Source organism: Hyla sarda, chromosome 2, assembly GCF_029499605.1.
Source record: "Hyla sarda isolate aHylSar1 chromosome 2, aHylSar1.hap1, whole genome shotgun sequence".
NCBI classification, from domain to species: Eukaryota; Metazoa; Chordata; class Amphibia; order Anura; family Hylidae; genus Hyla; species Hyla sarda.
This window is the reverse complement of record NC_079190.1, coordinates 260,524,249-260,547,541: the sequence shown is the minus strand read 5'-3', so window position 1 is coordinate 260,547,541 and position 23,293 is coordinate 260,524,249. Positions and strand designations below refer to the sequence as shown.

The following is a 23,293-nucleotide window of genomic DNA, read 5'->3' as shown; positions in this document are numbered from 1 at the left end:
ACAGAATCGGGTTGTATATCGCGATATATCGTATCTTCATACGTGTATCGCGATACATACAAATTCTTGCCAATTCACAACCCTACCCACCACCAGCAGTAGCACCTCCATCATCCACCAGCAACCCCCCTGTGGTGATAGCATGAGCTGAAGGATGATGGGGGCTGCTACTTCTGGGGGGGGGGGGGTAGCATTAGGTAGGCAGCAGTTTCCCCACATTATGAAGGTAGCATGGTTCCCCACATTAGGAAGGTAGCATTGTGTGACGCCCCCCCCCAACACTCACACACACGCACACACACATAGACACAGACACACTTACCTATCCTGCGCTGCGCTTCTCCTCTCCGGTGGCGGCCTGACGAGTGAAGTCACTGACGTTCTCCTGCGTGGGTCTGCGGAGGGACATCACGTGCACAATGTCCCTCATCAGACTTGGGTTGGCCAGCCAACCGGAGACTGGGAGGAGGAGGGCGGAGTAAGTGAAGGCAATGTGCTCTATTGGACGGGGTGGGGGGGGGGGAAGTCTTTCAAATTTTTCATTCTATTATATAGGGACTACACCAAAATTACTACTAAGACAGAATTATTTTTAAAAGGTTCCTAGTGGTCGAGGATGGCTTAATGGTTAATACAGTTTAGTAAAACACTTTAGAAGGTAATAGATAACTGGTACCCCAAAACCAGAATGATGGTGTATAAAATTGAATATTTTTAGTTAAAGAAAACACCAATTAGGCAAACCAAGATTATTGAAAATATTATTTACTCAAAAATCAGGTGCCCAACATACAATATGTACATAAATATAAACACAACCCACATAGCGTGGAGGATGGTAGAGATGGGGTACAGGTGAATATCTATGCTAGAGTTCCTACCTATCTAAGGTGGACACTCCTAAACGAAGTGTGGATAGGGAATGGAGACAAAAAAATTTATACTCATAATACTGAATAAGCTAACCTCTCTAACCAACACGTTTCACCCGATAGTTAATAGGGCTCACCAGGGAACGAGAGGAGGCCAATGAGGTATCACAAACACAATAAAGATATTAGATAGCACGATTGGTAAACACATAGATGTTAGATGACATGATTAGTAGGCACAACACAAGTTAATACAAAATGTTAGATACAAAAATTAAGATCAATTAGTGCAGCGTCAGTGGGTCAAAATTAATTTTTGTATGTAACATTTTGTATTAACTTGTGTTGTGCCTACTAATCATGTCATCTAACATCTATGTGTTTACCAATCGTGCTATCTAATATCTTTATTGTGTTTGTGATACCTCATTGGCCTCCTCTCGTTCCCTGATGAGCCCTATTAACGGGTGAAACCCTTTGGTTAGAGAGGTTAGCTTATCCAGTATTATACACCATCTCCCCCATCTTCCACGCTATGTGGGTTGTGTTTATATTTATGTACCTATTGTATGTTGGGCACCTGATTTTTGAGTAAATATTTTCAATAATCTTGGTTTGCCTAATTGGTGTTTTCTTTAACTAAAAATATTAATACAGTTTAGACTTGATGGGTTATAGGGGTATTCCAAAAACTATGGCATAGTGGTGTTAGAGATGGTTGCCCTCACAGATCAAATTTATACATTTTAAATCCTCTTAAAAATGTATTATTTTAGATACCGCAAGTTGGCAGCAAAGCACCCAGAATCTAACACAGCTGGCATGGATATATTTGCCAAGTTTTCAGCATATATCAAGAACTCTCGACCAGATGCCAATGAAGGTAATTTATCTGAATAGATTTGATGTTTACTTAGCATGTAACCAGAATGTTTACATTAAAGGGGTATTCCATGAAAAAACTGTTTATTTATTTTATTTTTTATTATCAACTGGCTCTGGAGAGTTAGTTTTGTAAATTACTTCTATAAAAAATCTTATATCAGCTGCTGAAGTTGTTCTTTTCGGTCTGACCACAGTGCTCATTGCTGACTCCTCTGTCCATGTCAGGAACTGTCCAGAGCAGGAGCAAATCCCCATAGCAAACCTATCCTGCTCTGGACAGTTCCTGAGACAGACAGAGGTGTCGGCAGAGAGCACTGCTGTCAGAAAAGAACAACTCAACTTCAGCAGATAAGTACTGGAAGCATTAACATTTTTTAATAGAAGTAATTTACAAATCTAACTTTAACTCTAACTTTCTGGAACCAATTGATAATTAAAAAAAAAAAAAAAAAAAAAAAAGAATTTTCATGGCATACCCCTTTTTAAGTAGCTAAGTTTGGTATACCTCTGCATGTGGGGCTTAGGTGGGTATGCTTGTCCGCTTCAATGGAAAGTGGGAAATAAGCCACTGCTTAACACCTTTGCCAGCTGATGGCCCTTTATGTATAAGCTTATTGGCTGATCTTGCCGAAATCAAAGCATTTGGCCAACTTTTGTCTCAGTAACAGCCACACTCCAGTGAGATATATATATATTATATATTATATAATATATTATATATATATTATATATATATTATATATATATTATTTAATTTATTATATATTATATATTTAATTTATTATATAATATATAATATTTAATTTATTATATAATATATAATTAATTTATTATATAATATATAATTAATTTATTATATAATATATAATTAATTTATTATATAATATATAATTAATTTATTATATAATATATAATTAATTTATTATATAATATATAATTAATTTATATAATATTATTATATAGCATTTACAGTGCTGTCTGCCCCAAACTATTTAAAGCTTTCAAACAGGAATTTTACAGAGTTATTTTCCATTAGTCTTCTGCCATCCTGAGATGTATGTTGTGTTGTCTGTTATTCCTCCTGGTAACTGGCATTTCCTTGTCACTGGGCTCTGTATACTCACACAGTGTAGTCCACAGTGAGTGTGTTAGATTCATTTGAGAATGCAAAGTTTTAAGAGATTCTCTAGACTGTTGTTTCATGAGGAATATGAGCGTTTACCACAATAGACACAAGGAAGTAATATGATTTCAGCCATTCTCATTGTTACACTGCCCTCTGCTGTTGCTTGGCTATAGTCTATGGCTGTATCCTAATGAAACTCTGTAAAGAATGGTCAAATTGAAGTTTGCTTGCTTACTGAATATTTAATAAGCTTTGTTTAGAAAAGTATAACCTCATAAAACTAGTAATTTAGAATACAATATGAGTAGTGGAATATTACTATTCTGTCATTTTAACTAATACCGTGCAACTTGCATTTAAGGGGCTGTAGCTTTGTGTATTTTGGCTACAGTAAAATAAAGTGCTCTTCTGTCCCTCATGTTGGTGCAACAAATATGTTGGTGCAACAAAGTTAAACAGATTTGTAAATCACTTCTATTTAAAAATCTTAATCCTTTTAGTACTTATCAGCTGCTGTATACTACAGCTATACTACAGATAAATTTGTAAAGTTCTTTCCAGCCTGAACACAGTGCTCTCTGCTGACACCTCTGTCTGTGTCAGGAACTGTTCAGAGCAGGAGAGGTTTTCTATCGGGATGATATTCTAATCTGGACAGTTCCTGACACGTACAGAGGTGTCGGCAGAGAGCACTGTTGTCAGACAGAAAACAAATTCACAAATTTCTCTGATTTATACAGCAGCTAATAAGTACTGGAAGGATTAAGATTTTTTAATAGAAGTAATTAACAAATCTGTTTAACTTTTAGGCATCAGTTGATTTGAAATTTTTTTTACCTCGAGTTCTCCTTTTTTAAGCTTTTACTTTCGACCACAGCTGCTTCTGTCTGTTTTTCTGGCCTTTGCGTACTGAGATGTGATCAAGGAAGCAATAGACCTAGACACCCCCACCAACTCACCAATTCAGGTCACTGATGCCTGGTGCACCAGGTGCACATAATAATTACTCTTTGGAACTCTCACTGTTGACATATCATACTTAATAAATAATACAAATAAACTTTACTACTTGTGCTGTTCTAAAAAGGAGTTTAACAAGGATATAAGCTATGTAAGAGGGGGAAAAAAAGGGGCATCACTAGGGATGACAAGTGTCAGGAATAGTTCAGCTTCACTGTGTAACGGTGTTCTAGTTACTTTTGTCCAACCCCTGTAGATTCTAGCAGCAATTTCAAAATTTATAAGTAAGGATATCCTTTATTTGTAACGGTAAGCTGGTCCTTTTCAATTAATCCTTTTTTTTTTTTTTCTCCTTATTTTGAGGGCTTCCAAGAGTTTGGTCTAAAGAATGTAACTTGAAGGACTGTTGTACAGTATGTCACAAGTGAGAATTTTAATTTATATTCTTTTTTTATTTTATGTATTGTTTTGCAGCACTAGAAAGAGGATTACTGAAAACGCTGCAGAAGCTTGATGACTACATGAACTCCCCATTGCCTGATGAAATCGATGAGAATAGTATTGAGGATGTTACAGTTTCCAACCGGAAATTTTTAGATGGTGATGATATGACTTTAGCAGACTGTAACCTTTTGCCAAAGCTTCATATTGTAAAGGTACAAAACATTTAATTACATGTAGTGGAGTGGAAACTAGTTTTTTTTTTAGTTTACTTGCCAGCTAAAGTTCTTTATTTTTTTTACTCAGGTGGTGACCAAAAAATACAGAAACTTTGATATTCCAAAATCGATGACTGGGATCTGGAGATATTTGAGCAACGCATACAGCAGAGATGAGTTCATCAACACTTGTCCATGTGACCGAGAGATAGAAATAGCATATGCAGATGTAGCCAAAAGGCTTACCAAATGAACTGTGCTTTGTAACCAGATTTGGCCTTAACATTCTCATGGGAAAAATGGTTTTGGTTTTTGTCTTGTTTTTAATTTATTTTTTTTCCCTTCAAAACATTAATCCAATCCCAGTGCAAAGCAAGGCCTGAAAGATGCAGAATAAAGCCATTATTTTAATTTTACTTCCCATTTTGACACAAAAGGTTTTTCTTGTGATCAAAGCTTTTAAGTTAAGTAGATAAAAACTAGTTGCAAAGAATTGTAAACTCACAGAGAAAGCCATGAGGACCTGGATAAGTAAGGCTGCATTCAAACCTTGTTTTTACGTTACGGGTGCCGGATCCAGCTGGGGGAGGGGCAAACCGGGCTCTCCCGTACCCCAGCCGGACCAGCGCTTAACTCCATTTACTTAAATGTTGACTTCGGTCGGCTCATTTTTCACCCGTATCCGGTTTTGTGACCAGACCTAAAACTGTAGTATACTACAGTTTTATGTCCGGTCAGGAAACCGGATACGGGTCAAAAATGAGCCGTCCGGAGTCACCGTTTGACTCCGGTTGGCTCATTAAAGTAAATGGAGTTCAGCGCTGGTCCGTCTGGGGTACAAGAGCCCGGTTTGCCCCTCCCCCAGCCAGATTCAGCACCCGTAACGTAGAAATGAGGTGTGACTGCAGCCTTAGAAGTATATTCTGTAACCCTCAGTCAATAACCCCCCCCCCCCCATATAGATGAGTTTCTGTACCATACTAGTGCTCATCCTTTACACTTTTTTTTTTTTTATTTTTTACCTCCCCAGTAGTAACAGGGAGCCATCATGACATAATAATCCGTAACCATCACATGATTGCATTATCTGCAACTAGACATATATTTATCCCTTTGACTAACGATTATAGATGGTTACTTTATAGATGTTTTTTTTGTACAGTTTATACATATATTTTGAGTTTGTAATAACTAGGGCTACCATAATGAAGAGCTTGGATGCTTGTGAGGTTTTCTCAATAAAATCCTTTACTTAGTGGTAATACTTGTTTACTTTAAAAGGAGTCTGTCAGAAGTTTTGACCTCTCAAAACTGCTGACAGCGATGAATAGATAAGGGGTAAAATAGTTTAAACCTATCCCTCTGGATGGTCATGCGCCTTCCATAACCAGGAAAAAGAAAAAGTTGTCAACAAAGTGTCATTATGGCGGTCCCTTGCTGGGCAGTCTTTGAGGCTCCCTGCACCACATGATCCCTAACTCCTCCCCCCTGCTCTGATTGACTTCTCTAGTATCTTTCCATGAGACCACCAAAGGCATCACTTACAGAGAAGAGATTGGAGACCATTCAGTTCCGGGAGACTGCACTGCAAGAAACTGTCCATGAGGCATTTTGCAATCACAGTGCCAGAAAGAATAAGACATGTTTTCCCCCTAGGTATGTTTTAACTGCACTACAACTCTCCTGCCTAGTTTCTGCAATTATGAGAAGTCAAAACAGCCGACAGTCTCCTTTCAGATATACTAACCTGCTTTACCAGGCACAGCCAAATGTTAGATTTCGAAAGTAAAAATATGATTAAGAAATCTTGGGATATATATATATATATATATATATATATATATATATATATATATATATATATATATATATATATATATATATATATATATATATATATATATATATATATATATATTTTACCAGTTTTTATCCTGCGATCTATAGCCGATAGAAACAAACACAACAGTTACCTGGCTAAAGCTACCAGGGCTCTGTGATTTCAGCAGGTTGACTATTTTTATGAATGTTTAACAGATATCTTGATTGCAATCTGCTATGATAGCAGGCCATGTGTCCTTTTTGGACTTGTGATAGACTTCACACCCAAAGACCAAGCTGAATGGCTCACTATCTGGCCGACTGACTACTCCCTATGTATAGGAAGTCCACCACAAATGATTACAGAAACTAAGTGAGAATCCAGGGCTATTTCCATATTTTGCATTCATTTCAATATCGAGTGTTCCCACTGGCTTGGACACCTTTCCATAGATGGCTGGGACAAAAACTTATGTTCTGGAATTTTTGGGTAGTTCCACTAAAGATGACCTATGGTCAGTTTAAAAAAAAAATTTAAATCAAGCAAGTTTTATATTTTATAGCCTTGGCTGCCCTGATTCCGTGGATCGCATTGCTACATCCCGTTTCCCACAAGCTAGTTGACTAGCTGCACTTTTTCCTGAATAGTCAAGTGAATTTGAACTTTATTTCGAAACGTGGCATGAATGCTAGACTATTGCTATTTACCCCCCCCCCCCCGAGCCTCAGTCGTTCCTCCCCATGTGTTTTGCTATAATTGATATTTCTCCCTATATGACAAATCAATATAGTAGAATGTTAATTTTCCCTATGTAGGAAATATCTAGGCAATGACTGTAAGCGCTAAAATTCTAAAATCAACGAGGATCTGCAGAGAAATTTTGTTAATACGCAGGTCTGATAAAGTAATTGTATACCATAGATGGGCAAACTACTGGCACCAGCACTCTGTATTGGTTATACCATCCAAATAATTGGCGAGTCTTTGGCCATATTTAGCAATAGTTATTAAACTGCCAGTCTAGTTTATGCTTTTGAACTAAACACTAACTTGATTTTTTTATTTTATTTTTTTATTTTATTTTACATATCAGCATGCTTAATGTCTATGTAATCTACAGCAATGCACCAAAGTTAAATTTTTAAGAAATAGAATACTAACTGTACAAAGTTTGAAATTGTAAAGTTTGTTATTCATGTTATGTCCCTCTGTTAAAAAAAAAATAATAATAATAATAAATCAGTCTTGTTTTGGCTTTTAGAATACTAAAAAAGGGGTGTGCAAAATTGTACAGAATCTAATGTAGTGAAAGGGGTTTTACTTGCCCAATTAAGTATATCAGATATATCTGGCAATGTCATGTAGGGCATAGACTTTTAACAGTTCTGTTAATGTCTCCTAGGTTGGCTACTTTATGGATAAGGGAAATGTACTTAAATGTGTTTTTCAGGATTAGAAAAAAGGATCTGCTTTTATTCCAGGAACAGTACCACTGATGATCATGAGAAAAAGCTGCAATACCTAACAATTCCTCATGGGCAAGAGTGGCACTGTTATTAAAATAAAACCAGACCCTACCTTGTTTTCATGGAAAACCTATTTAATGTTTTAAATGAACCTGTCCCCAGGCTTCCCTTAAACAAGGTATGTAGATACCTCTTCACAACTCCATTCACTAAATAGGGAGCCAGAAAAAAGAATGCTAACTTAACTCTTTATATGTGGAAAAAAACCCTGTATATACGGAGACTGCAGGAAAGCATGTTGTCAGTGTTTATTTCAGGTAAATGTGGAACGGGCATATATTAAAGCTGTTGTCCTGCCCCTGACTACAGATTTGAGTGCTGCCCAGATGTTGAAAATGTTTTAATAGTTATTAACTTGTGTTATGTTTTTGTTATAGTGCCATTGAGCTCAGTGTAGAGCAGTTCCCGAGAATTTATAGAAAGCGGATCTGTCAGCAGCTAAACAGGGGTGAAAATTAGCCTATGGTTAAATAGCTCTTCCTTTTTTATTTTTTTCCTTTTTTTTTTTTTCTTCTACATGGAGTGTTTTCCAACACATCAGAAGCCAAAGGTTAGTCTCTTAGTCAATGCTTCCATGCCTGCTGTCAATCAAGGTGTAGGTGGATGCAAGTGGACCTGGAGGTGGTGAATAAGCGGAGATGAGCTGGCTAATCCTGAGCTCTTGTCGTACTGGGGAACTCCCCCTGGGCACTCAAGCCTAATTTACATATTATAAAGAAGGCTTATATTTGAGTGATAGGACTATGGAGATAAAAAAGGAATGCTTGGAATCCAGATAAGCACTATCCAGCCATTGGCTTATTTTCACCCCTGTAAAGCTGCTGACAACTTTTAAGGGATGCTGTCCCTTATGCCTTGCCTGTGCTGTTTGTTCATGGCCTGTCCTGTATAAAAATCTGAAATAAGTTTCCTATAGATTCCCCTACTGGAGTATTGTGTTCTCCATTTGAGACAGGCATGGAGTTGGCTGCTTGGGATCAAAAATAGATACTACCCTCTAGATGTTACTTGTCTGTCCATTGGAAAGCAGTGATTAAAGGAGTTGTCTGTTCTGCACCCTGACGTTCCATTGCTGCCCTCTTCACACCTTTTCTGTTCTGCTCCTTGAAAAACCCTTTTAGGGTAGTGTCACACTGAACGGATCCGCCGATGATGGCCCCAACAGTGTGCCTCCAGCTGTGCCTGCTCGTAGCAGCAATCCACACAGTGTTGTGCAAGTCATCGTGCGGGTGCGCACTGTACATGCACACATCGTGGCTGCTCTCGGCCTAGCTCCGGGAGGAGGGGGAGTGGCCGCAATGTCTGCGAGTACATTGCAGATTGCGTGTCTACTTGGATTGACGCTACGAGCAGGCACACCGTAGTAAAATACGCTGAGAATCCATTCCGTGTGACCCTACCCTTAAAGTAAGCCCAAGCAGTTGCTTTTGTCCATGTCTCTGCAGGGAAAGCAACACAGCATACGTTATTAGAGAACTGTTGACAGGGAATTGTTAGAAGCAGTAATGGCAGCAATAAATACAGTGCACCAATAACATTATCTGATATTAACTTATTTGTATATGTGAAAAGCTGCTGGTCTGCATTTTGCAGTGCTACCTGGCTGTCTGTTATTGTTCCTTTACTTATATCTTCAGGGATTTATGAAACTTTTTTATGCTTTTATGTTACAATTTTACATGAAAAGTGTCCTTCACTGATTTTTGTATAATGGTTTGAAAGAAAGAAAAAAATCCTTTTGGACTAAAGTTTTTTTAACATTTTTTTGTTTTTTTTAAAGATATTTTCATAAGAAAATACAGCAGAAACTTTTGACTATAAACACTTAAGTCCACCTCAGTTTTAACACTATGTTTAACAGTTTTCTAACAAATGTCTACTTTTCAACTTGACTATGGCATTTTCAAGTTGCAATAATGATGATGCTGTACATACATTTTTTTATATTTGACTTTTTTTGTAAAAGCAATATTGTGTTGTGTTTTTTTTTTTTTTTTTGTTAACAATTCAGGACTTAGTAGGTCCTGTAGTTTTATTTATAGCGCAAATTTAGTCCAAGCATAATAAAGAAAAATGTTTTGTTATAATATTGTGTTCTCTTCTGTACTTGCCTGAAACCTACTGCCACTAAGGTAATACAGTTTTCATTCATAGGTTATAAAATGGTTTATATATAAAGATGGTCAAACCAAGAATATTCTTGTGTTCGCTGCACTTGGCACATCAGTAATGTAAAGAGGTTCTCTAGGATTTTATACAGAACGTGGTTATAATTCTACAGATTTTGTTCTATTTAACTAAGGCACATAGATTTTGATCTATAATTTTGGCCCTAATCCTGGGGCCCATGGCCACACAGGGCAAGCATTGTTTGCATGTCTCAACCCGAATTTCTTTGATGGTAAATGTAGGTACATTTCTTTTGGTGTACTCTGTATGTACTGTACTGTATGGAAGAGATGCATGTAAACAATGCATACCCCACCTCCAAATTTTAGCCAAATGTATATGTGTTAGCACTAAAGACCACACACACTGTTTGTAACATCCTAGATAACTTCCTCAATGAAAAACTTTTCACATCACTTCTTAAAGGTTATGTCTAAATTGAAGATGAAGGTTAATTCTACAGAATATATGATCAGATTGCACATATAAGTCGTGCTTTTTTCTTTGTTTGCTTTGTAACCAGTGGCTGTAAGCAAGAAACTGCTTCAGTTTTATTACTGTTATGGCTTTCTGTTATAAAAAATAAAGTTTTGGTTTTGATTATTTCTGTGTCTTAAATATCGGGTGTTTATTTGGGTATTAAACTAATCCAGAATACAGGGGGGGAAATTCCTGTAAATACAGCAAACCACGCAACTACCATACATTATTCTAATCTAGTTTACTGGCTGGAAAAAGCATACAAGAGACTTGGCGGCATCTAAACTTTCACTGCATATTACATCACTTTTGAAAGTAGGAATGTAAGTCCTTTGAGACTCGAATGTGTACCTCATCAGTTATGATTATAAACATCTTATCAAGTGAGACCCAGTCAAAAAGTGAAAGCTGACAGCTTGCTCAGGAACATGCACCCTTCTAAGGAGAGGAAGGCAAGGGAAGTGAGCAGGTCACAGAGCAGATATCTGGCCAGAACTAGACCAGAAAGGGACAGGGACATGATCCTAAATAGTGTGAGTAATATTCTTGGAGGCCTGTGCTCTTTATGTACGGCATGACCCCGCTGCTATCAGCAGCCAGGGACCCGCGGGTAATGGATGTCAGTGATCGCGTTGATGTCTGTTATTAACCCCTCAGATGCTGTGATAAAAACCGAATACGGCATTTTCAAAAATGCGGTACTTCAAATGGCTGATCGGATTGCTTGCTTCATGACCACGGGGATATGATTATCCAATATGGCGGACTGAGGTCTTCTTACCTGCCTCCTGCCATTATCATGGGGTCTTCCAGCAGACCTTCCAGCAGACCAGAGAAGATCGCTGATAATACTGATCATTGCTATGCCTATGCATGTTTTTATTTTTTCATTTTAAAGTAGTACAATAATAGTAATTGTATTGGCCCATTTAACATAAAATGTACAACATGAAAACAATTTCCCCACACAAATATTTTTTTGGGTTTTGCCATACATTTCGTGGAGTGATGCCATTACAAAGTACAATTAGTCGCGTAAAAGCAAGCCATCATGTGTATGGAAATATAAGAGTTATGGCTCTTAGAAGGCGAGGAGGAAAAAAATGACCAAATTGGTGGTGTCTTAACCCCTTAAGGACATGCGCCGTAAATGTACGGCGCTGCATAGTGTAACTTAGCGCACAGCACCATACATTTATGGTGTGGCTGTGATGCGAGCGCAGGAGATGCGCTTGCTTGTCGGGGGGTAGAAAGCAAAGCGCTTTATACCAAAAATAAGGATCAAAGTAAAATTATAAATATGATTGATCCTATGAGGTGGACATAAAACACATCAAAAAGAGTTCTAGGATAGGTAATTATGTTGTGCAATTAGTAAAACAGGGTACAGACGTCTGCAAAATAAATAAATAAATAAAAAAATAAAAAAAAATATATATATATATATATATATATATATATATATATATATATATATATATATATATATATATATAATTTAATATACAATACATTAAAATACAATCAAACTAATCAATACAAAACTCAATAAAACACAGTAGCATGCAATAAACAAATTCAGCCAGTGGCTCTACCACAACAAAATTGTCTCTACCACCTTAAAACACAAGGGGGCAGCAGTGCCACCCTGAATACGGCAGGAATAATATAATAGGCAATCAGATATACCCAAGGAAATAATAATGATATTATACACACAACTCTTTGCTCTGCTCAACTATGAGCAATATTTCAGATACCCGGTAATATAGTATCCCAAATTACTTGGCTTGATAAACTCCCCAGAATATGGATTCCAGGGCAGAGATCAAATCAGATACTCATTCAGTAATATGCATCTTTACTGAATCATATTAATATTGACAGAGCACCTTTAATATTACACATCCGCAATAAAGCAGAAATTACTAAATATCAAGCCAGTTAATTATAATCCTACTACAGGTAATCAAACTTATACTTTACCGGATATCTGGGCCTAGTAGGTTTAGGAATGCAGGCAATATCCAGGGTCTCTAGGAAGGTAAGTTCTTTGGGTCAAGTCTGGTCCCTCTCTAATGTGGTGTCCCCAGGTGTGTCCTGTCTGTCTGTGCCTCAGTCCCTCTGTGTCAGCCCCCTCAGGTTTTTAAATCTTTCTTTATCTAAAGCCCACCCTTCTCAAATATGATGTCATCTGGTGGGTGTGACCGTGTAATTAACCTTACAATTTCACTTCTGCTATTTCTGGGGTTAACTATAGGGGGTAGTATGTGACTATAATATTTAAGCAATCTATTCAATATAACTATTTGATGTTCCTGTCCAATTAGATCACAATAATATCCACATATTTAAATCTCGAATAGATGACTGGAAATAGATAAATATTATGTAATAAAATGGTAACCACATGTGTTTCCAATTTGCCTGGCCAGTATTTTAATATGCCTAAATTATTTGTATAATATTTGTATGGTCATCGTAACTACATTTTATACTGTGGTATATCCTAATATCCACATTACTGGTGTATACTACTGTAAAACAAACTATATAAAATATATTATTTAGATAGATCTGTTTATATCTACCATCATATAATATAATACCCTTGCCCATCTAACCTAAGATATTATTCCTGATCAGGCACCTCTATAGACAGAACATAGTATAATGCATTGTCTGGTACTTACATTTCCTTGTCTTCCTCACACATGTCCATTCAATGGCATGTGGAAATATAAACATGAGAACTTTGAAACCATAGTGTCTTAAACTAGTCTTGTCCTATCTCGTATTGGGTTTTGGACACCTAGATTAGGATATCCAGTGTCTACTATTCTCCTGGTAAATAAGTTTCCTTATCTATCTACCTTGGAATAGAGGGCAAAAGGGGAAATTAGCATTCAAACCAGACCTGACAGAAAACAGGAAAATTCTGGCTTCAGAGCCATGATCTTATGAATTCTGTAAGCCAACTTCTAATTATCATACACATTATTAATATGCCTGACATGCTTCATTCCCTCAGATGCCGTGATCAATACAGATCACGGCATCTGCAGCAGTGCGGCACTTATAATGGCTGATCTGATCGCCCGCGGGGATTAGTTAAGCCAAGATGGCGGACGTAGGTCCCCTCACCTGTCTGCGTCTGTCTCCCGGGGTCTTCTGCACTGATCTGCCTTTCAGCAGACCAGAGCAGAAGATCCCCAATAATACTGATCAGAGCTATGTCCTATGCATAGCACTCAATAGTATTAGCAATCTAATGATTGCTATAAGTAGTCCCCTATGGGGACTAAAAAAGTGAAAAATAAATGTAAAAAAAGTGAAAAAAAAAATGGGAAAGCCCCTCCCCCAATAAGTTTTAAATCACCCCTTTTCCCCATATTAATACAAAAAAGCGTAAAAAATAAACCTATTCGGTATTGCCACGTGCATAAATGTCCGAACTATAAATATATAATGTTAATGATCCCGTACGCCGATCGGCGTTAACGTAAAAAAAAAAGTCAAAACATTCTGCTTTTTTGTCACGTCAAACTTCTAAATTTTTTTGTAAAAAGCGATCAAAAAGTCACATACGCAAATGTGGTACCAAAACAAACTACAGATCATGGCGCAAAAAATGAGCCATCACACATCCCTGAATACAGAAAAATAAGAAAGTTGGAGGAAGACAAAATAGGGCAATTTTAAACATACTGATTTTGTAAAAAAAAAAAAAAAAAAGTTTGAGATTTTTTAACAGCAGTACAATAATAGAAATGTATGTAACCTGACACACTGGGTGGGCTCGGAGATGGGACCGCCTGGGGATGGTAAATCGCATTTTAGATTTCATTTGTATTTGTACTTGTGCTTTGGATGCTTCTCTCTTTCTTCCTGTACTTCTCCCTCCCTTTCCCTTTCTCCTTTTCTTCTCTTCTTTTTTTCCCCTTTTCCTTCTTATATCCTTTCTCCCCCCACACCCAATTTTTTTTCTCCCATCCGAGTGGCTACTTGGAGGCTCAGATTACTTCTTCCAGTAGTAATGTTTTATTGCTTGTTGATCCGACATTTGCTGCCTTTGTCATTGTATTACCACTCTTGTGTACTATTGCATTTCCATTGCAATGTTTTGCTCCATGCTTGTCTGAGGGAAAATACAATAAATGTTTATTTTGGGGGGAAAAAAAAAAAAAAGGTATGCAACCATGGGTATCATTTTAATCGTATTGACCCAGAGAATAAAGAAAACGTGTAATTTTTATAGCAAAGTGTACAGCGGGAAAACGTACATCTGGTCACGCAAAAAACAAGCCTCATATGGATCTGGGAATGGAAATATAAAAGTTATGAATTTTAGAAGGCGAGGAGGAAAAAACGAAAACGCAAAAATAAAATTGGCTGCGTCCTTAAGGTAAAAATGGGCTGAGTCCTTATGGGGTTATGAGAACATGTCACATTGAAAATGTAGTCCAATCTGCAGGTAGCATGTTATAGAGCTTGAAGTACTGAGCAGGTTGATATATAATGCTGTAGGAAAAGTTTCCGGATAACTAGGTAGTCATTTAATCATGTAAATCTCTCCTTATTCTGGGCTTAGTAATCTTTTTGGCGTTCACTTACAGATAAGTTTGCATAAAAACAGAGGCGTCACGGAGTATCAATGCCCACTTGACTACTTAGGCTGCTTTCACATTGTGAGCATTCATCCATTATTAAACGTCCATTTTCTGTGTGAAAACGAATGAAATAACGGGTGCTAATGGATGAATAAATATTCATCCGTTAAGACCCGTTATGACATTCCTCATGTGCAGCCGTAACACCTCTGCCTACAGACTCCCACAGCCGGGACAACTACTACTACTACTTCTCCCATCATGGAACAGACTTGTTTCCATGATGGGAGTAGTAATTCCCTGGCTCCCGGAGTCGGCAGACAGCTGGGGTGGCTACATTAGTGTTTGTTCCATGATGTGGGTAGTAGTAGTAGTAGTACAGAGTCTTTTCCATGATGAGAGTAGTAAATCCCTGGCTTCTGGAGTCGGCAGACAGCTGGGGTGGCTACATTAGTGTGTGTTCCATGATGTGGGTAGTAGTAGTAGTACAGAGTCTTTTCCATGATGGGGGTTGTAGTACGGGGCTGAGGGATTGATAGCACCAGGTTTCACTTCTGAGACCCGATGTGATTAGAAGTTATTAAAGCAGGGGAGCAGGCGGCATGCGCCGCAACCCTGCGATGTATCGCGTAACTTTCATTTTTAAATCCCCCGCTGGGAGCCCTGAATGGCTGGTACTGCGAAGCCAATCAGGGCTTCTGCCAGGGGATTTAAAAATTAAAATTGTGAGTAGTGGGGGGGGGGGGGGGGCATATCTATATTAAAAGCGCTGTGGGGGGCAAGATGTATAGCGCTGCAGGGGGGGTGGCAGAGATATAGCCTATATATCAAGACCCACAGCGCATTTTATAATATGCCCTCTGCAGCGCATTAATAGATATGACGTCCGCCGGCGCATTTATAAATATATACCCCCTTCCGGCGCATTAATAAATATATACCCCCCCGCCGGCACATTAATAAATATATACCCCCCCGCCGGCGCATATGTGTCCCCCGCCGGCGCATGTATAATGTACCCTCCGCAGTGCATGTATAATATACCCAACGCAGCGCATCTATATACATATGCCACTGCAGCTCTATATGTGAAAAGCATTCTAGCAGCAGCATCGGCCGGCCCGATGCTGCTGATAGAAATACTTTCCATACATAGTGCTGGCACTATGCACTGCTAATAGAAATACTTTTCATTCATAGCGCTGCAGGGGTATATGTATATAGATGCGCTGGGGGGGGTAGACATATAGCGTTATCTGCCCGCCACAGCGACTATATATCCATATGCCACCGCAGCGCTATGTCATCAACTGCCGAGCCGAGAAGTTCGCGACGAATCGAATTTACTGGAAGTTTGCTCATCTCTAATCACAGGTTTGCGGACCATGCCGCCCGCTCCCCTGCTTAATAACTTCGAATCGCATCGGGTCTCAGAAGTGAAACCCGGTGCGATCAATCCCTCAGCCCCTGTACTACTACCCCCAACATGGAACAGACTCTTTTCCATGATGGGGGTAGTAGTACAAACACTAATGTAGTCTCCCCAGCTGTCTGCAAACTCCAGCAGCCAGGGAATTACTATTCCAATCATGAAAACAAGTCTGTTCAATGATGGGAGTAGTAGTAGTAGTCCCTCAGCACTGCAGGAGTCTGCTGATGTCACCTCTTCTGAGCATGCTCAGAAGTAATAACGGATATTATAAACTAGGGATCGACCGATTATCGGTTTGGCCAATATTCACGACTTTGGACGGTATCGGCAATTACCTTGCCGATAATCCGACAATGCCCTGCACCCCCCCCCCCTGCACCGCAGCTCACACCACACCGCATGCTCCGTTAATTCTTCCGTCACAACAAAAGGACGTTAGTAATGACAGACTATAACGGGTCATAACGGATAATCAGAAAATCCCATAGACTTTAATGGGATTTTGTAATGGACGTTTAACATCCTTTTTTTTTTTAAAGCTTTTCTAATGGACGTTTATAACGGATCTTTTAACAGATGAATTTTATATTGGGAAAAGGGCCTTAGCCTAAAACAAAGTAGTCAAGTGGACAGTCTCCTCTTCATGCACACTTTAAGACCAGATGACAACTTGGCCCACAATGAGCAGACGTTTACATGGCTAAATGATGATTTTTCCTGGAACCTTTTGCACAAACCCATATATCAATCTACTCTACTCTTCTCTAAAGGACGCTGTCTGCACGTTGGACTACAGTTGAAGTGTCTAGGAGGCGGTCTCACTTGCTTCCCTCTGTAATGGTGCAATGGTAAATTGATGGAGAACCTGGAGGGTTCACTTATAAATTAAAATAGAGCAGTATGCCCTATTTAGACAATGTGCCCATTGTCTAAATAATAGTCGTCCCTTAAAACTCATTTAGTACTTATTTTATAAAAAAAAAAAATTTCTGGAGTGTAATTTAAAGTCCTCATTAAAGGGGTACTCCGCTGCCCCAGTGTTCAAAACGTCCCAGCGCTTTATTCTGATTGCTTGGAGCTGGCGGTGGGGTCGTGATGTCACGCCACGCCCCCTCAATGCAAGTCTTTGGGAGGGGGCATGGTGGCAGTCATGTCCCCTCCCAAAGACTTGCATTGAAGGGGCATGACGTCACAAGGGGGGCATTGACGTCACAACCCTGCTGCCCCCATCCAATATTCTAAATGAACACCGAGTGCTGCACAGAGATTGTGGGCGGTCCCAATGGCGGGACCTCCTTTGATCAGACATCTTTTTCCCTATCGTCTGGATAGGATGTCTGGGGGCTGGGTACCCCTTTAAATTCCTCATTTTCAGCATGATCCATGCCCATATTGGAAACTGTCTAAATGACTTATGGGGAGGGCTTGTAATTTATCATTGACAGATAAAATGCCATACATTTTAGGATTTAGTTTTATAGTAACTACAACTTGGCGCTCGAATATGACGCATATGGTGTGTTTATTAAATGGCAATCCTTTAATATCAAATATGACTTTTCGGTCAAACTGACCTTTATTAGATAATCAGAATACTGAGCGGCATAGACTCAAGATCCGAGTGCAAAAGGATATTGGAATAGCAATATTTGTACGCTGTGGATTTGTTGGAAGGATTCTGTTAAAGGTACATTAAACGGTGTGAAAGGATTTCTACCATTCACTACATTAAATGGGCAGTATTCTAGTTTTCTACCAGTAGAGGGAGCAAAAGCCTATAATTTAGCTTACTCTTTTTATAAGTGCACTTTCTGTAATTTGCCTTGAGACATCAATTTTTACTGCATGTCCATCATAACTTCTGGAAAGAAATATTTTGTTGCCTGTTTAGGGTTAACAAAAACAGAATTTGTGTGGCAGAGCTATTACTGCATCAGGGGTAGGTGGATAGTGAACGAGACAATAGGGATTGTCATGTAATAAATGTATAATCCTGTTGTGTCCTGATATCAGCATGAACAAAGACATGACCACATAGAATTGTAATTTTTACTTCTTCATACCAGAGGTATTTTGTCTGGTTTTAACATCTATAACTTTTTTGTGAGTGTAACAGTGTAATGAGTTTGCTTTCTCATAATTCCTTACATTGTCTGATCAGGAGTGGCTGTGTTTGAGACGAAGCTGAAAAGAGTCACAGACAATTTACCTAGTACAGGGGTAGGCAACCTTTTGGTAGCGCTGTGCCCAAAATTTTTCGATGTCGCTTGCTGCGCCAGCAGTATGGGTGGGGCTTGTCATGGTTCTGGCTTGCTGTGGGTGGGGTTTGTGGGGGTGTGGCTTGTCACAGGGTGTTTTCTTTTTTCCCTTCAGAATTGTCCCTATATATTGTTTTTGCTGTGCTTTTTAAAGGGAAACTCCACTGGGAAAAATCAAAATCAACTGGTGCCAGAAAGTTAAACATTCTTAATCCTTCCAGTACTTATATGCTCCACAGGAAGTTCTTTTCTTTTTGAATTTCCTTTCTGTCTGACCACAGTGCTCTCTGCTGACACCTCTGTCCATTTTAGGAACTGTCCAGAGTAGAAGCAAATCCCCATAGCAAACCTATCCTGCTCTGGACAGTTCCTGACATGGACAGAGGTGTCAGCAGAGAGCACTGTGGTCAGACAGAAAGGAAGTTCAAAAAGAAAAGAACTTCCTGTGGAGCATATAACAGCTGATACATACCATAAGGAGTAAGATTTTTAAATAGAAGTAATTTACAAATCTGTTTAACTTTCTGGCACCAGTTGATTTAAAAAAAAAAAAAAAAATTCCCCAGTGGAGTACCTCTTTAACTCAGATCTGTATAATACAGACTACAGAATCGGTCTCACCATAATATAGACCCTAGAATCAGACTCCACTTTAATACAGACCCCAGAATCAGTCCCCACCATAATCCAGCCCCCCATAATACAGTCCCCAGAATCAGACTCCACCATAATACTGCCTCCCCCCCATAATACAGACCCCAGGATCAGACTCCACCATAATACAGACCCCAGGGTCAGTCCCCACTGTAATACAGACCCCCCCCCCCCCAATAAAACAGTCCCCAGAATCAGACTCCACCATAATACTGCCCCCCCCCCCCCCCATAATACAGTGCCCAGGATAAGACTCCACCATAATACAGACCCCAGGATCAGTCCCCACTGTAATACAGACCCCCCCATAATACAGTCTCCAGAATCAGACTCCACCATAATACTGCCCCCCCCCCCCCATAATACAGAGCCCAGGATTAGACACCACCATAATACAGACCCCAGAAGCAGACCTCCCTACATAATACAGACCTCAGAATCAGACCCCACCATAATACAGCCCCCCCCCCCACACTACAGACCCCAGTCGTGTTGCACAATAATATACATACAGTTACATTAAATGGGCACTGTCACCAAACGTTTTTTTTTTTATATGTTGTAGTACTTATGTACTACAACATATCTCTAATATAGATCCATACATTAATTTTTTTTAATTAAAATAGTTTATTTTAATTTTGAAGACTGGCCACTAGAGGTGAAGTGATGTCACACTTGAATTCAGCCTGGAAATCTGTCCTAATTCATTCAGCCTCCGCTCGCTCCCTGCCTAACTAAGCGTGGAAGTGTCGGCCCCGGAGGGCATCAGTGACGTCATGCCTGCTGGGGAAGTCTGCCTGGTAAGTGAGCACACTACCAGGCAGACAAAAAGGTCTTTTTAATCTAGTAAAAAAAAAATAAAATTAAGGCAGGGAGGGGGTTAGGGATAGATGGGCAATAGGCAGGGACAGAAAAAAAATAGGATGGTGGGAGCTACTCTTTAACTGACTCAGATCATCCTCTTTCCTTCTGTTCTCCTTCTGGCTCAGACCACCATGACCACTTCTTCCAACCAAAACCCATCACTGCAGCATCTGCAGGACAAACATCTTAAGTTTCTGCATTTTTCCAGTGCACTTCCCAGAAGTGCAGAATTCGGTGGAGTTTATTCCATTCCAAACAGTGTTACAGAGCCGGCTACGTTTCATTGACCTGTCTTTGCCTCTGTCAAGCATGAAAGGCACTGAATCGTAGACTGCTCTGTAACACTGTTTGGAATGGAATAAACTCCACTGAATTCTGCACTTTATACTTTGGTTTGCTGCAATTTTTCTTGGATATAGGTAGGTAGTTACAGTAAGTAGATATGGAGGTAAGTTCATTTGTAGGTAGCAAGGTAGCTAAGTAGGTAGCCAGGTAGGTAAGTGGGCAGCTATGTAGGTAGGTAGGTAGCTGGGTAGCTAGCTAGAAAGTAGGTAGCTATGTAGGTAGGTAAGCAGGTGGGTAGGTAGCCAGGAAAGTAATAAGGTAGGTAGGAATGTAACTAGGCATCTAATTAGGTAGGTTGCCAGGTAGGGAAATAGCCAGTCAGGTAACTAGGTAGATTGCCAGGTAGGGAAATGGTTAGGTAGGTTGTCAGGTAGGGAAGTAGCCAAGCAGGTAATTGGGTAGGTAGCCAGGTAGGGAAGTAGCCAGTGCTCCTCCACATCACCCCCCCCCCCACTCACCTGCACCCTCTCACCTGAACCCCCTCCCTTTCACCTGCACCATCTCTCACCTGCACCCCCCTCCCTCTCACCCGCACCCCCTCCCTCTTACGTGCACCCTCCTCCCGTCACTTCCCCTTCCCTGCTGAGGCCAGGATGATCAAAATAAACAAACACCTTTACTCACCTATTTCCCGCACAGGGATCTTCTGCGCAGCACAAGCTGGCTGTGTACTTCTCCCGCTACAGAGCAGGCGCCGATGAGTGACATCATATGCGCCTGCACTGCGTGCGGGCAGAGGTCACAGGTCTCCTCTCAGTGAAGCCGCAGGTCCTGTGGCTCATACTAAGAGCAGGCTTTAGCTGTGTGCGTGCGTGTGCGCACACAGTTAAAAGCGGCGCTCGCTTGCCTAGGCATCCTGGACAAGTGTCCCGGAGCCCCATTAGCAGAGTGAGCGCCTCTGACAGGCCCCCTCTCTGCCCGGGGCCCGCGTGCCATGAGTGGCTGACCTCTGACCTAGTACATTAGCCCCTATGTTCTATGCATCAGTGATGATCCCAGGAGCCAGGTTTCCATCAACCAGGGTATCAGCATGGCATAAATGTCTTTGGGGGGGGAAAGCATCTCCATTTAAATGACCACTGTCATTTCAAACAACTTCCTATCATGTAATAGCCTATGTGATTCCTAACATATCTGTACATTACTTAATTTACCAAATATGACTCTTTACTTCAGACAAACATCCCTAATGTGCTGTTAATGTTTGTGTTGAAAGGATATCTGGATGTTTCTTGCGCATTCGTTGTATTGTTTGATCAGTTGATTTATACTTATCGCCAAGGATCGGATTGTTTATTTTTAATAATTTCCCAATAAAGATTCCAATTTAAAGGGGTACTCCGGTGCTAAGACGTCTTCTCTCCTATCCAAAGCGTGTTATGTCACGCTCCGCCCCCTCAATGCAAGTCTATGGGAGAGGGTGTGGCAGCTGTCACACCCCCTCCCATAGGCTTGCATTGAGGGCGCAGAGCGTGACGTCACACGGGGGCGGGGCCGTGATGTCACAATGCTTCGGCCCCCGTGATCGCCAGTAATCAGACCCGGAGCGAACATGCTCCGTGGACTGATTATAACGGGGTGCTGCTTGCAAGATCATGGGGGTCCCTAGAGGCAGGACCCCCGCAATCAGGCATCTTATCCCCTATCCTTTGGATAGGGGATAAGATGCCTTAGTGCCGGAGTACCCCTTTTAAGTATTTCTTTTTGCCATCAGTGAAAGTATTTTAGCATTAATATTGCATGATCAAATCTCATTCACCAAAAATAATACTCATGTCTATCTTAGGGACTTTGTAGCCAAATGCCAAATGTTAAAAACACATTAGAATGTTCCTATGAGAAGATTACAAGCTGAATGACACACACTAAAGTTGTATTAAATAAATAGCATTCTTTTGTTGCATTACTGCCATACTGGGCCTTTTTTTCATCTTGGATGATATGTTGTGCAAAGTCTGGGCACTAGGGCATTAGTGGATTGTAAAAAGTACAATAGTAAAAGTTATTTTTATTTTTTTAACTAATATGTCTGCTGATCGCTTGGCCTATTACACATGGCAATATCAGGCAATAATTGCCCTCGTGTGCAAGAAACTTTAAACTCAAATGCTACAAATGATTAATCCACTAGCTTTACTCCTCCTTTGTAGCTACTTGTAAGATACTATAAAATTCAACCCAGGGTGATGATGACTACATCCAGGTTTAACAACATTGTTCCTACTGGATTATCTAAATACATATTTAAGTGACTGTAAAGGTGCCTTTCGTATAACAATTTCATGGCCTGATCCCATAGCTATAAACTTTGTGAAAATCTAAATTTTGGAGTAATACTGTCATGTCGGGCAAGGCTAAATGTAGTCCTGAGCTTGCTACACGCTCTGAATCTGGCTTTTAGGGTACCCACCTCCTTAAAGTGTACCTGTCGTCAACAAAAACTTTTTATATAATGTAGATAATACCATTATATATATATATATAATATATATATATATATATATATATATATATATATATATATATATATATTGTGACAGTGTGGCAAGGAAAGGGTGTATTTCCCTAGCAAACCCTGGAGAAACCTCCACCGGTGGCCTAATTGATGAGGTAGCAGAGAGGGGAAGT

General features: G+C 39.8%; 1 protein-coding gene across 1 annotated transcript in view; it reads left to right on the top strand.

Moving 5' to 3' along the window:
* The window catches only part of CLIC4 (chloride intracellular channel 4), a 53,331-nt gene extending 48,226 nt beyond the window's left edge, over positions 1-5,105 (top strand). Inside the window, exons 4-6 of the mRNA XM_056557056.1 lie at positions 1,649-1,755; positions 4,318-4,499; positions 4,591-5,105. Of these exons, the coding sequence (XP_056413031.1) occupies positions 1,649-1,755; positions 4,318-4,499; positions 4,591-4,755 (454 nt within the window). The 3' untranslated portion in view covers positions 4,756-5,105. The remainder of the gene's footprint in view (positions 1-1,648; positions 1,756-4,317; positions 4,500-4,590) is intronic.
* The last annotated feature ends 18,188 nt before the right edge of the window (positions 5,106-23,293 follow it).